The sequence below is a fragment of the Tetranychus urticae genome, chromosome 3, assembly GCF_039701765.1.
Source record: "Tetranychus urticae isolate SD_2017Ah chromosome 3, NJAU_TeUrti_SD_1.0, whole genome shotgun sequence".
Classification (NCBI taxonomy): Eukaryota; Metazoa; Arthropoda; class Arachnida; order Trombidiformes; family Tetranychidae; genus Tetranychus; species Tetranychus urticae.
Genome location: NC_142960.1, coordinates 9,117,152 through 9,131,970, shown reverse-complemented (window position 1 = coordinate 9,131,970; position 14,819 = coordinate 9,117,152). Strand labels below are relative to the sequence as shown.

The following is a 14,819-nucleotide window of genomic DNA, read 5'->3' as shown; positions in this document are numbered from 1 at the left end:
TTAAATTGCCTCAACGTAACCTTTAACAATTAAAATAAAATTGAATTTCGTTTTAATCTAAATGGAAATTTACAGTGGATAAGTTAAAACTCATGAGGAAGGAACAATTAAGATAGTCATTATATTGATTGAGTCTCATTGCGCGTTTTTTTGAATTTAGATTTTCTTTCATCTGAATTTTGAAAAATTACAAATCCAGAATAAATAATCAAAATGAATCAGATAGGATATTTTAATTTTTTACAGTACTAAAGATGGGTTAAGAGCATTCTGTGTGAATGTCCATTATCATTCAACCAGCCTTAGAAGATTCAAATTTTCCATTTCAATGATGATACTGAGCAATTTCTCATCATTCAATTTCTCATAAAAATTGTATTGTCAAAAACCTTGACTTTCGAGTTAAGAGTTGGGACTTTTTGGGTTTGTGGGGCATAAAAACCGAGTCCATTAGTGATATTAAAAAAGTCTCTCCGATCGACAGTTTCCGAGAAAATCGATTCCAGAGTTGAAACTTCGATCGCCTTGGATCAATTATGGAACCAGATTTTTTCATGAAACTTCATTTTAATGATGTAACTTTTGATGATCAACCAGAAAATGCACTTATTTTTTTGAGAAATAAAATTTTCTGTTTCTGTAAAACAAATCAGTTCGATTTTCAAAGCAGTCGGTTTTATTGAAAATCGAACTGATCTTCCGCGCTAAAAAGTGATGAATATCAATTTTTTAATGGTGATACTTGAGACTCAAATTTTCCATCAGAGTTTCAACTCGTTGGCAATTTTAGATGCTATATTTTTGAAACCAATCGATGTACCAGAAATACGTTTGAACCGTACACCATTAAGAGATAAACGAGGAAGTTTACACACTTCGATTTCCCATTGTACTAGAGCGTCCGTGTTAGGATCACCATGAACGCATAAAAGAAGAAATTTTTCTCTTTGCTCATAATCACAATTGTTTTTATCTAACACTTTCCTTATTTCGGCCATAATTTCTGTAGGATCTCTTGATGACGTTGTCTTCATACTCCAAGTGAAGCGTAATGATCGAGGCTTTACCTGCTCATCGTTCATTGTCCTGTATAAAGGTAGGCAAAAATGTAAAGAATGAAAAAATGATGATGGAAGGACAGATTTAAGTAATGATGAGGTGGCGGAGAAAATGATGAAGAGAGATAGAGTTTGGAAAGGAAAAGAGAAAAGATCAGTAGAAACATGAGAAAGAGAGAAAGAGAAAGAAAGAAGAGAGAAGAGGGAGAGAACAAGTTGGAATGAAATTCACCGGCGAAAGAAGAGAAATTCAGCCATCACAGTTGCGGGCCATTTGTTGGGAATAAGGAGTGAAACAAATAACAAGAAGGTAGGAGAGAGAAAAAAAGATAATGCAAGAGAAGAAAAGACAGAAAAAGAAGGGAAAAGTAAAAAGAGATTAATATTGATAATAATTGAACTGAAAGATTTAGCATGTTCTAGCAACCTTTTAGAGAATTTAGACGATAATTTGCTGAAAAACGATTGCCTGGACTGGCTGACAGATAGCGTGTCCTGTGTTTGCAACGGTGCTCCTGCAGAGCCATCAAATGTCATTCGATCGAACCTTCTTTCTCTAGTTTGACCACTGTGAAAGGTGCTACGATTTGCGGTCCCTCGAGGAAAGGCTCGGTTTATCACGGGTTTGGGTGTTGATGAGCTTCCTTTTACCGTCGATGAGCTATAGTTGATGAGTGTAAAGAGAAAAATATATCAGTAACGATCAAAGCAATAAAAAGATCTTAATATATCTAAAATAAGTGCAAAAATACAAATGTTGAAAAAGGACGGGAGTGAAAATGAAGGGGACTGTTGAGTGGGTAGGATGAAATAAAGATAATGTTTAGTGAGCCAGGTATGGGAGGCAGAAAAGATGAAAGAAAATGATCAAATGAAAAAAAAGATTTCAACGGTAGAATGAGTCAATCAATTGGCTATAAATCAAAAATTAAACAAGTGTAAACACTAGGGAATAATGATGAAGAAAAAATTGATTATTGAATAAAAAAAACTGAAAGCAAGTTGCATGTTAAAAAAATAAAAGTAAAAAGCAGTCAGCTAAATGTAACAAGCAATTAAATTCTAGTTTTAAGTAGAGATGTGCCTAAAAACGAAACATAAAATAACGACAAATATATAATTGAGTCTGATACTCTTTCTTTGTGATACCTCGGCCGATTGGTTTCAGAATGCGATTCTGAACGGGCTTCAGAGCTGCTTGAAGAGCGTCCAGTAGACGAGGATAGTGAAGCTGATTTAGTATGTCCTTTCGGACGCAAACTTGACGAAGTAGTAAAACAACTTGTAGACGACGTCGTTGCTGCTATAGTAGTCGTCTGAGTATTAGTAGTAGTACTTGAAGAAGAAGTTGCTACAGCTGTAGTTGTGGTTAATGAGTTCAAAGTTTTATCTTTATCTTCAGTTGATGGAGCGCTGGTCAATAAATTTAATAGATCAGACGGAAGAGAGAAAAGAGAAAAAGAATAAATGATGATAGTGATTCATGGCGAAGAGAGTTAGTAAAGGTTAGAGGGATAAATTGGCATGTAAAACATGATTAACAAGGAAAAGGTTAAGAGAGGAAGTTAGCAAAGGTAAGATCAATAGAATAGATATTGGATACAAATGATGAATGTAAAAATCAAAGACTAATTTGAAGAGACAAGTGTAAGATTATGGCGCGATCTGTAAAATGAAGCAATTCAAGATGAAATAAATGCACGAAAACTTCACTGAACATCTAAGCATGTATAACGATGTGGATTCATATGAGGCCAAAAGGGTTCAAGATAAATTACGTGGACACTATAATAGGATATTTTTGGTGCGTGAATACAAATTAAATACCTAGTGGAAGAAGTCTCTGTCACTGCAGTTGTTTTCTCGGTCGAGACACTCTTGTTCTCATTGTAATTGAATGTATTACGGCGCGGGATACCACTAAGTGTATTTTTATTAACTCCGGAACTGGTTACAGGCGACACTGTCCGTTGCCTTAAAGATCCCATACCGGTAAGCTTATTGGTATTAAGTACAGGGCCAAGGTTAAATGGGGCATTTTCCGTTGTCAAAGAAGAAGGAGGAGATTTAATAGATTTATTTGTGGCGGTTGTGGTGGTAGTATTGGTAGTCAAAGGTGATTGTGGGCCGTTGGTGGCAGGAGTAGAAGTCTCTTTTACAGAATTGGTTTCTGTATTGTATTTTAAGAGAGGTCTATCTTTCTTTGAGGTGGCTTGTCCTGAGTTGGTTATTTTGTCATTGGGAACACTGGGTGCTGTGTCAGCATCTCCTCCATGACTGAATCTTCTTTGTTTAGTGCTAGCTGAGACACTTCTCTGTACTTTTACGTGAGATGGTGATTGACTATTAGATGTAACCTCAACACTGGGTCGAGGACCGCGTAATGAAAGACTTGAACTTGATCGAGAGTCACTTTGTTCACTCTGTTATGGATAGCAATAGTAATGACGATCCAAAGATGAGCAGGGAGGAACATAATATAAAGAAGAGAAAAAAAAGAATGAGTAATCAAAAGAAGAATAGTGATACACAATTAAGTTTGTTGCGGAAATTTAAAGGGTAGTGAACAGGTGAGACAATCACTCTTAACTGGTGTGCAATCAATTGGTTGTTGGCAAAATAATAAAACAACGAAATGGAAATGTTACAAATGGCAAGAAACTCACCTCGTTAGTTCTTTTTTGGAGTAATAAATAATTAGCCATTAAATCATCATATTTCTTGCTCTTAAGAGACTCTTCAATTTCATCCTTAGAATATCCCATGGACATTAAAATTTCAACTCTTTTAGTATCAATAAAATCAGTTTCGCCTTCAATGAAAGGTTTTAATTCGTCATCTTCGTAGCCAATATTCATCCATTTATCTTTCATTATTGCCTGTGAGCAAAAAAAGATAAGAAAATGACTTCAATAATAGAGCACTAAAGGTTACAAAATAAAGGCTGGGAGACGCGAGAGTTAATTTGATTAATTTAATTATTTTTATTCTATATTTTTTAAATGAATTATCATCTTTGATGACTGAAGATTGGCTCATGCAGAAGTAACTAGAGCTTACCTCGAGAGATGATCTCTTAACGGGATTGAGAACTAAAAACTTTTTTAGAAGATTTTCACAATCAGTCGACATATAGAAAGGTATTCTGTATTTTCCTCTGAGCACTCTTTCTCTAAGTTCTTTGAGGTTGGCGCCATCGAAAGGTAGGGATCCACTGACTAGTGTGTATAAAATTACCCCTAGACTCCAAACATCTACTTCAGGTCCGTCATATTTTTTACCTGTAGATAACATTACATTTCATTGTATTGTATTGTGCAGTATTGTTGTTTGGTTATGGGATGTAGTTAAGATCATTTGGTGTGACACATGAAACGTAAAAACAGGAAAAGAAAGACCAGAGTAAATGAGAACGTAATCGTTGAGTGAACGTTAAAATTGAAGTTGACAGTTGAAGCACAAACGCAGAAAATGGTTGATCAAAAGTCATAAAATGGTAAGGATGGAATGAATGGCGTTGGAACATCATGGCGGAAAGAAATACAATTGATAACAAATCGATGATCATCACAGGTCAGATGAATGGTAATCCATGTAGCAAAGTGGAGTATAATAGAGAGAAAATTTATGCATGAGTATCATTTAAAGTATAAAGGTATTATTGATTCTACCCAATCAAAGAATCAATTTTTGACTGGGTTACCTTACCTTGAAATAATTCTGGAGCAGCATAAGGAGGGCTCCCGCAGAATGTATCCAATTTTTGTCCTGGACTAAATTCATTACTAAAACCAAAATCAGCTATCTTAATGTTCATCTCGCAGTCTAAAAGAAGATTCTCTGCTTTCAAATCTCGGTGAATAATCCTTTTCTGGTGACAATATTGAACTGCAGACACTATTTGACGAAACTTGGCTCTTGCTTCTTTCTCTTTCATTCTTCCATGAGCTACTAAATAATCAAAAACTTCACCTCCACTAGCATATTCCATAACAAGGTAAAGGGTTTTTTCAGTCTCAATGACTTGGTATAACTTGACTATATTGGGATGGTCTAACATCTTCATTATTCTTACTTCCCTGAATAACTGTGGATAAAAATGGGTGAGAAGGAGAGAGAAAGACAAAGACAAAGAGAAGGGGGAGAAAGAAAGACATGAAAAAAAAGAGATTGAGAGTAAGTTAATGAGTCAAAAAACACAGAAAGGGCAAACAGAGGATTGAATGAATGGGAAAAAGTCAAATAGAAAGAAAGGACGAAACAGAGAAGAGAAAGACAGAGGTAAATTAAGGAGTAAGAATGCATTTTTTATTAGGTTAAGCTGGTAAGATGTAATAGAGGTAGCTGAAGATGGTGATGGTGATGGTGATGTTGATGGTGAATAGGCAAAAGGGGAAAAAGGATATCAGGCTCTCCTCACCTTTTGAAGACTTGATGGATTAAGAAGGGTTTTATCAATTATTTTAATAGCAACTTCTGTGCCGGTTGGAAGATGACGGGCGAGCTTAACTTTGGCAAAATTTCCTTTACCAATAGTCTTTAATAGCCTGTAACGGCCAATATGGTGATTTTCAGGTCCTCGCGCAGAGAAAGATCGCCCAGTTGTTGATCCGGTTGTTGTGGTGGTTGCAACAGATTCATGGACAGTTTGTAAAGGAGTCCTAATACTGGTGGCCATTGTTAATAAGAGAAACGTTTACAAATTAAACAATTAAAAATAGCAACAAATTTTTTACTTATAAACAAAAATCAAAAAAAACCAAAATATTCAAGACACTTCATTAACTGCGGGCAACATCTCACATCCTCATAAGCTAGTCGGAGAAGCAAATCAGACCCAAAAAAATCAAAATGGAGGTGTTAGTTCATCCTTTTAATAGTTAGATGGCAGCATCATATTTTCTTTATTGTGAATGTTTTTTGTCTCAACTTTATTAATGGAATGATTATTAAATTTTACTGTTAATTGATTATTATTGACAAGTAATTATTTAAATCAGTAACATTAGCAGTCACAACATTAATCTTATTGTTTAAGAACTATATTAATTGTAATTATAACCCATATTTCAAGAAATTTATTATTAATTTCGTACATTCGTTGTTAGCTGTTTTAATTTTGGTGCTCTTTTCATCGTTGCTCCTCTTGTCTCATCACCTGTGTTGTGTAATCCATTAGACAATTAATTTCCATTCTCACATTCTTACAATTTTTGTTAATTATTTCCACTTTTTTGCCCTGTTTTTGTCGATTTTTTTTCACTATTACTTTCTATTGTTCAACTTGCAAGTTATTACAGTAACAAAGATGAATTTTCCTTCTTAGAGACTATTTCTTCAACTTTTTTCTCGTCAGTGTAATTGACAAGCAACCATATCTTTTAAAATCAACATTTCAAATCGACTTCAATTATTGTTTTCCTTCTAATGTGTATTAGATAATGGAATTAACCCATTGGTATTCAATTATTGCCCGCTCTTAAAACATACAATAGCAATAAGAATCAAAGTGATTAGAAGAAAATTGTAAACCTTTTCAATGTCTGCTGATAAAATTTTCACCGTCATAATTCAATTTGAGCTTTTTTGAGTTCGTTCTTTTTTCTCTATTTGACTTTCATTAAGACAATCAATTCAGCTCTACCAATTGACGAAAATCACCTAAAGACCCTGATTTTGTGACCCTCAAGTTTAGCTGTTAATGAATTGGAACTTGACAAAAATTTGAAACTTTACCTTTTTTGAAAACCTAAATTTCAAACGGTTTCACTGCTTATCCATCTTATAATCCATTATTGTTGTCGAAATTGTCTTTTCAATTACCATTCTTTTGAGTATTACGTGTTTTCCTCATCAAAGATTTTTCCAATCAGTTCTACTAATCAAGAAAAATATCAATTCATTCTTTCTTTCTCTTACCCTATTACCAATCAAATCATCCTTCTAAGGTTATCTTTTCAATCATCATTACAAGTCTTGTTCATGTTTATTTTTTCATTTCAATTTATCGCTCAAACCTGCAATTGAAAAGCAACTTATTTATCGTATATTCAATAAAAGTATAACAGGCAACATTTGAAATAATTATATCAATCAATAAGCTAAACTAGTATCTTTCCTGATAGATTCATTCAGAGTCAATATAATAATTGTTTACCATACAAACACAATCATAAACTCACAGTAAGGATGAAAACAAAAGCAACTTACAACCAGCCTTTTGTCTTTCAAGTATAATTAAGCCATTACCTTTATTAAACAATTGAGTAATGTTTCTTTTTAATGTTAATTCTTGTGTTAATCACTGTTAGGTTAATTTTGTTACCATCAGACTGGAGTTGAACCAGCAACAACATATAAACAAACACCAAAAAATAACCAGAATCAATGATCGGTTCAATGGCTTGTTGATCAGCTACAATAAAATGATCTATTTTTCATTTGTTTAACATTTACTTTTATTTTGTTTTCCCATTTTGCTTCTAATTTCAATCAATTCAATCTTTTTTCCTGCTTTTAGAGCAACTCAACACCATTTTCAGCGTAATTCACCGTCGTTTTTTGTGCAATTTCAATTGGTAACTGAGCCTTATTGAAAACCTTGTTCAGCAATTAACTATATGTTTTAACAGATAATTTAACCAAACTAAAAAGCCTTGGTTAAACCTTGTAGATTAATACAGGAAATTAAGAGCAACACGTTAGAGATGAACGTCAAACTATCATTTTTGTATCCTCTACATTCAAAGGTTTTTTTGTTAAATAAATTCACAATTATTAACTTTTGTTTACCACACAAACCAAATTAATTACAATTAACCATTTATGGTCAAATGTTAAAACTGGAAGATGTAAAAACATGCGGTCAATCGGTCTCAATACATTTAGACATGCATTCAATATGGCAACTACCAAAAGAAGATTCTGGTTTACTCATCCATTTTAACCATCCTACCTTTAACGTAATGTTTGTATTAATGATTACAATTTTCAACACAAACATAAAACAGTAAAAATAGTCATCAATTTGGAAACAGCAATTGAAAACACTTTAAATTGTGGACAAGATTTGGACGTCAAGTTACCATTCACTGATAGTTTTTGTTGGGTTTAGTTTGGGTTTAGTTTGGGTTAATCTGGTTCACCAAAAATATAATGACAAATAAATATTGTCAGTTGGACGAGTTAATGTTGAAAAAATAAGCAACTTGACGGTGATAAGGATTATATAACATTAAATGCTGAGTAAGCTGTGTTGTAGCATTGATACAAAGCCTCCGCTTTTAAAACAATCCAGAACTTGCAACTTGTTAAGGTTAAACTATGATTCAATTTGCTACAATCAGTTAACCTTTTTCATCATCATCAACATAAATGTTGCTTGTTAACCAAACGAACAAAATAGTCAAGTTGAACTCTAAATCAGTTTACTAGGTGTCCGAAAAGTCACGCAATAAACTAAACGGCTATAACTTTTGAATGCGTTTAGTTAGCGTTATATTTTTTGTACCAATCTTTTTCTTTCCAATTCGGATTTAATATACTAAATTTTTTAAATTTCGACCCTCAGGACTGATAACGCCTGTAAGAGACCCTGGATCCGTGCAGTGTAAGCGACATTTTTAGGGCAAAAATTTTTTTCCCTAAAAATGTGTGTAAACTAAATCCGATCGTCAGATATGGTCACAGAAAAAATTTGGTGCAAAAATATCGATGAATGGAATAGTTATCGCCGTTTAGTTTATTGCGTGACTTTTCGGACACCTAGTACTTTAAAGATGACACATAAGATCAATAGATTTCTTTGTCTGACTTTTTCTTTGCACCCCATCGTTTAATGATTTACTTTACCCATTGGCTACAAGTTAAACTGTTGCTGTTGATTCTTGTTAGTCATTTCTTTTTAGTTTAATGTTCAAAGTTCTTTTTTAATTTCAAGTTTCTTTGTTTGGATTGTTGATGAGTAAATCATTCTGTTTGTGCGCCATGTTGTTGTTTCCTGAAAGAAACAAATTGTTTACAGCAAGAAAAGCTACTTGTATTTGAGTCGTCAGTTTATTTGCCTTTACTCTTGTTCATCATCTCTTACCCATCATTCATTGAAACATCAGTTTGGGCGAGTAATTAGCTAATCATCATCAACAACATCATTATAATATATTGTTCATCGTGAAGCATCAGAAGGTGGTAATAAGACAGGAGGAGGATGATTGAGGCGAAGAAGGAACGGAAGAAACTCAAGATGTAAGTGGTAAGTTGATTATTAATGTGTAAACCGGTATTGGTGTTCAATAAATTAAAATGAATTCAACGCCATTATTATCTTCTTCGTCATCACTATTCTTTCTTTTTCATGATGTAATGCTATTGTATCTATCTGAACCATCTTGTTCAGATTGTCAATTCACTTTAACATTTTAAACAATCATTAATGTAAAATTATTTTCAATTTATTACAAACTCACAGGCTGGTTCAAGCACCTCAGCTAACACACACTTGGTAACTCATAAAGCATTATATAAAACCTGGTACTCTGGTTAATTATTTGATCGCCCAATAATAATAACTATTCAATTTCACCATTGCTACAAACTTAACAACAATTTACCCATTCGGCCCATGGAGACACTTGAATCTAATTTTCAAGCTGAACGATTGACAAATTTAATGAGAAAATGATGATTCTATTGTAACATGGCTTTCATCCTAATACGATCACAATTGGATAAACCTTGGATTCTCAAATATTTAACTTCATGGTAAATGGAGAGGAAAAAATTCATTAAAAAGTCTACTGGTACAAACGTCGATAAGCTAATTAAAACATCAGCAATGACAATATAATCTAAATAGTGGACTTCGAATAGTTGAAGCTATGAGAGCAAACAGAATCGAAATGAAATTTCCGTTCAATATTCACTGAAAAGTAAACAGAATATAATCTTAACCCGTCAAAATATTAATTTACTGATGATGCTTCAATTGCAAACATTGTCGTTGGCATTTTTCAATTATCATTATTTACTTTTAAAAAATGATTAGTTTTTATTATATTTTCAAATATTCTGTATTTAATCTTATTTAGAATCAAATAGATTAATGATTTATTAATGAATTATTGTTGGTGAATCGATCATCAACTTTCTCTTTTGTTGAGCTAAAATGTACTGTTTGGTATTAATTTTTCTGCTTTTTTCATCTATCTCTTGTTCAGTTTTGACTCCAATAGTTGATTTACCTAGTGGTCCAGTCCAGGGTGTAGTCACTGAATATGAAGGAACTCCTGTTTACAAATTTCTTGGCATCCCATACGCGAAACCACCAATTGATACGCTACGACTGCAGCCACCAGTAGCTTTAGATCCGTGGACTGAGGTTAAATTAGTGACTGAATTCGGTCCAGCGTGTCAACAAACTTTTCACAGGATTGCACCTGAAGATGTCAGTGAGGACTGTCTTTATCTCAATATTTATGTCTCTGAACCCACCTTCAATTCCTCTAAGACAACATTGAGACCAGTGCTTTTCTGGATTCATGGAGGTGCCTTTAAAATCGGTGCTGGAAATCTTATGAACGATGAAAGTCCGTTGGTTCCATTACATAATGTTATCCTTGTTTCCATAAACTATCGTCTCAATTCATTTGGCTTTATGTATTTTGGACATGATGAGCCTCGGATTCCGCAGAACATTGGTTTAAAAGATCAACTGTTTGCTTTGAAATGGGTTCATGAAAACATTATCAAGTTTGGAGGTGATCCGGATTTGATAACAATTTTCGGTGAATCAGCGGGAGGAATGTCAGTTTCTGCTCTTTTATTATCTCCACTAACAAAAGGACTATTTAAACGAGCCATCATCGAATCTGGTACCGTTTATACTCAGTGTGGAGATAGAAACCGTCTCATCGAAGCTTCATGGGAGCTTTACAATAAAACCTCTTGTGCAGCTCAGCAAAAAGATATTCTTACCTGTATGCAAAGTTTGAAGCCATCTGAATTGTTGGAAAACCAGAATAAGGATAAAATGCCATTTTTGTATGCTCCTGGAGACGATTTATTACCCAATGAGCCATGCGAAGCTATAGCTGAAGGACTTTACGATAGCACACCTGAACTTATTGTGGGTGTTGAAAAAAACGAAGCTAGTTTGTTCATGACGATTCTCGACAAAAAACATTTCAATATATTGGATACAGAACCACTAACATATGAAGATGCCTTAAGAATACTATCTTTAATTTTCGATGATCAATCGGTGGACCATGCTCGTGAACTTTACTTTGGTGCCGAAACTAACAATTCAGATTATTTTAGAGATCAATTGGAAAAAGCATACAGTGACGTTTTATTTGTTTGTCCAACTTATATCTACGGTCATCAGTATGCTACAACTAAAGATAATAGTGGTAAAGTGTATGCATATTATCACACTCAAAGGCCCAGTTCGTTTATGCCCGTAGGTGAATGGATGGGTACTCATCATGCTGCTGAGCTGCCCTTTGTTTTTGGCCATCCTTTCATCAATTCCGGTTACACAGAAAAAGATGTTTCATTGAGTCGTGAAATGATGAAAATTTGGGCTCATTTTGCTGAAAAAGGGTAAGATTATTCTGCTGGAATATTGTACTATTATAATTGTAATCAAATATCAATCTACAATTTGCTTTATTTTTCTTAGTGAGCCTCCGCAAATTGGTGAAACTCGATGGGCACCATTACAAGAAGATTCATCAGCCATGATACTGAACATTGATGACTGGGGGAAAACTGATTCTGAAAGGATTCAATTTTGTCTCAAGCACTGGCCATTTATTTTACAACATCGGATGAAATCTTTCTAAACCCATTCTTTTCGAGCAAACAGATTCAATAAAATCTGCTAAATCTTTATAGCTTGAGCATTTAAAATACACAATCTAATTTAATTTACAATTTATGAACTGATTAAATAGACTAGGTATGCAAAATTTTGTAGGAATCTCGATGTTTTTCAGCTTCAAATTAGTTTTAATTGTCAAATAGATCCTTTCTAGCAGTTTACTCAAAGCTGCGAAAATATTTAAAGATCAGAACCGGTTCACACTTTTCAATCATTTACATTCAACAAATTGTGTTAATCTGTTTAATCCAAAGAGTAATCGAGTTTCATTCTTTGGGTTAATCCATCTAAGTAGCGACATAATATAAAAGGGATAATCAAGATTTAATGAGCTTTTCAAATTTAGTAACTTTGTATCTGATTACTGCAGCAAAAAACATGCATTAGATCTTAATCAATGAATTTGTTTAATGAAAGTGTATGTACATTACAAAATACAGGTTCACAATTGTACATTGTATATCCTTTTCAGGAAATAAACATTTTTTGATGACAGTTGATAGTCATGAAGATTTTTATCATCAAACCATATCATTTATTGTTAATATATATTCAACTTGATGGTCGTTAATCAACAGCACAGATTCAACACAATTGATGAATTAATTTCGTATTATCATTACCTATTGTCATCATCATCAAGTCCATGTACAATGCTAGCCAGTATGTAAGTACCTTTTGACACTAAACAATCTTTACCAATTCAGTTTGTGCATGAAACCACTGAAAGTTAATTAAATCAAATCTTGAATTAGCTATGGTTATTTAGCCTAAAATAATACACAATACAACAGCAAAAAGGAACCACAATAAATGATAAGATTAAGAAGTGCGTTTAAAAAAAGACAAAAAGACATTAAGTTAGGAATTATAACTTATGATTTACTTTTCTAATCATTACAAGTTAATGACACGTTCAATTTGAAATCAAGTCTAATATTAAAGTACAGTAATAATTGTTGTTAGTATTATCATCAGTGGGGATTGAGATTAGATGACAACTTATAAAAATGGAGGTTGGTAATGATGATGGAAACATGAAACAAAACAATAGAGTAAAAAGGAGTAAAGGTAATGATTAGCAAATTTGGTAAATTACCAAAGGCTGTGACCATTAAAAGAATGGCTTTTTCACGTATTCTGTTAGATGATAACACAATTAACTGCTACCTCTATTAATGGTGATTGTTGATTACCTTGAAAAAAAACACAAAATTATTTTATCATATTTTGAGAATAGGCTGCAAATAAATGTCGAGCCTCACTTAATTCATTTATCTATTGTTGAAACACTCCACTCGCCAACTATTTAAATTGCCAATTTTGACATCCACATGAAATAATCAAATTTTGAACCTTAATTTATTAATTTAACAGCAACAATAATGTACTAAGGTAACAATACAAAACGGTAAACACATTTGAAAGGATGTAAAGTTGACTGAGTGAGTATTGATCTTGAAAAGAGATCAGCGATTAAAAAGATTTATTTAATTTGATTTGATTATTGTTATTCTTCCGGTCTTTTTGATCATTACTGCCAACTTTTATATCAAGATAAATACCTGATCAACAAATAAACGATGAAATACTGAACAATTGGAAACTGTTGTAAAAAAATATCCACAAAGTGTAATAAACTTTTAGCCATCAGACAACAGCAACAACATGCAACTCTTCAGCTGCGCCAAATTCAAATTGACTTTTTGAACGTTTAATTTTACTCTTTAAATTGCCTTTAATTTTATTTGATTTTCAACAATCAAATTTATGTTGACTTTTTTTGCAACTTTATATTGATTAAATAATAACAATCAGTCAATGAAAAGGTAAACCAAAGGTCAACTCTAGACTGGAAAGCAAATATTCAATTGTGATGTTAACTTGTTTGCTTTTTGGGTAACATTCAATTGTCTTCTGATGATAAGTTAATTATCATTTTAATGGAAATCTAATTCTTTTCATCACTTACTCCATGCAAAGTAAATTAAATTTTGATTACATTTTGCTTTACATTAATTCGCATTGCAGCCCAAAAACAAGTTTCAAGTTTGGGTTAATGAATGTACATAAATGTAATAAATACATGAATTAAGTTGAAGTCAACAATAAGCCGTAAACTCAACTCTATTTTGGCCATTGATCTACCGTGACTCCATTAATAATCAACTTTCATCCAAATTGGCATTCTCCGGTTAATTCAGTCTCAAATGTCTACCTTTGTCCGTTGATTTTGAGCTCTATCCGTTGAATGGGCGTTGAAGTTGGCTGGACAGTTAACATTGATGAATCTAGGGAAAACAAAGAACCATTTTTAGTCACATATTTGCACTTTTACAGGTCAAGGTAGGGCTGCTGATCGAAATGTGTCTTGAGATGATCAAGGAAGAGATGAATGGGAAAAGGAGAAGAAATCTTGTAATCTGTTTCATGGTCCATAATCAATTGAACATTAGCCAAAAATTTGTTTGCCTCTTTAAATCGGATGAAGCAAATCACTTGTACATCTTAATATTACCATTAAAAAATTGAATCAAAATGAAACGTACCTTTAGACATGTTAACATTCAATAATCAACTGATATATTAAATACCTACATAAAATGTGGAGTTAAGATGATCATTTGGTGTGTGAATTAACAGATAACAATTTACTTTTCTTCTCATCTCATTAAATCTATTTGAGAATGGATGTAAGTGAATTTACTGCAAATTGCAGATAATAAACATGAATTCAATTTTGCTCATGAAAGGAAAAATAATTACACTTTAATTTTTAATCCACCTTTTATTACAACAATCTGTACAAAATTGATTATATCATGTTTTAGTGAATTTGAGTAAAGCCTTAAAGTTGTCTGGGTTTTAAGCTTTGGATT

General features: G+C 32.9%; 2 protein-coding genes and 1 long non-coding RNA gene across 7 annotated transcripts; 1 reads left to right on the top strand and 2 right to left on the bottom strand.

Moving 5' to 3' along the window:
• Positions 1-218: 218 nt before the first annotated feature.
• Positions 219-5,864, bottom strand: LOC107369271 (MAP/microtubule affinity-regulating kinase 3). Of its 4 annotated transcripts, none has more exons than XM_015937224.3 (8): positions 5,479-5,864; positions 4,767-5,145; positions 4,119-4,339; positions 3,725-3,937; positions 2,886-3,481; positions 2,208-2,471; positions 1,486-1,719; positions 219-1,086 (listed from the first exon to the last, which is right to left on the bottom strand). In XM_015937224.3, exons 1-8 carry the CDS (start codon positions 5,734-5,736, stop codon positions 762-764), a joined length of 2,490 nt encoding a protein of 829 aa, XP_015792710.1. In that variant the 5' UTR covers positions 5,737-5,864; the 3' UTR covers positions 219-761. The 4 variants fall into 4 exon arrangements, with proteins under 4 accessions (XP_015792710.1, XP_015792713.1, XP_015792712.1 ...); XM_015937227.3 differs by having other exon boundaries at positions 219-1,067; XM_015937226.3 differs by lacking the exon at positions 2,208-2,471.
• Positions 5,865-8,826: 2,962 nt separating this feature from the next.
• On the top strand, positions 8,827-11,972 carry LOC107369291 (carboxylesterase 1E). Of its 2 annotated transcripts, none has more exons than XM_089268993.1 (3): positions 8,827-9,309; positions 9,526-11,660; positions 11,740-11,972. In XM_089268993.1, exons 2-3 carry the CDS (start codon positions 10,222-10,224, stop codon positions 11,900-11,902), a joined length of 1,602 nt encoding a protein of 533 aa, XP_089125119.1. In that variant the 5' UTR covers positions 8,827-9,309; positions 9,526-10,221; the 3' UTR covers positions 11,903-11,972. The 2 variants fall into 2 exon arrangements, with proteins under 2 accessions (XP_089125119.1, XP_089125120.1); XM_089268994.1 differs by having other exon boundaries at positions 8,896-9,302.
• Positions 11,973-13,858: 1,886 nt separating this feature from the next.
• On the bottom strand, positions 13,859-14,815 carry LOC149093312 (uncharacterized). The gene is made up of 2 exons (XR_016199721.1): positions 14,490-14,815; positions 13,859-14,231 (listed from the first exon to the last, which is right to left on the bottom strand). It is a non-coding gene; the product is annotated as an uncharacterized LOC149093312 (long non-coding RNA).
• Between the last annotated feature and the right edge of the window lie 4 nt (positions 14,816-14,819).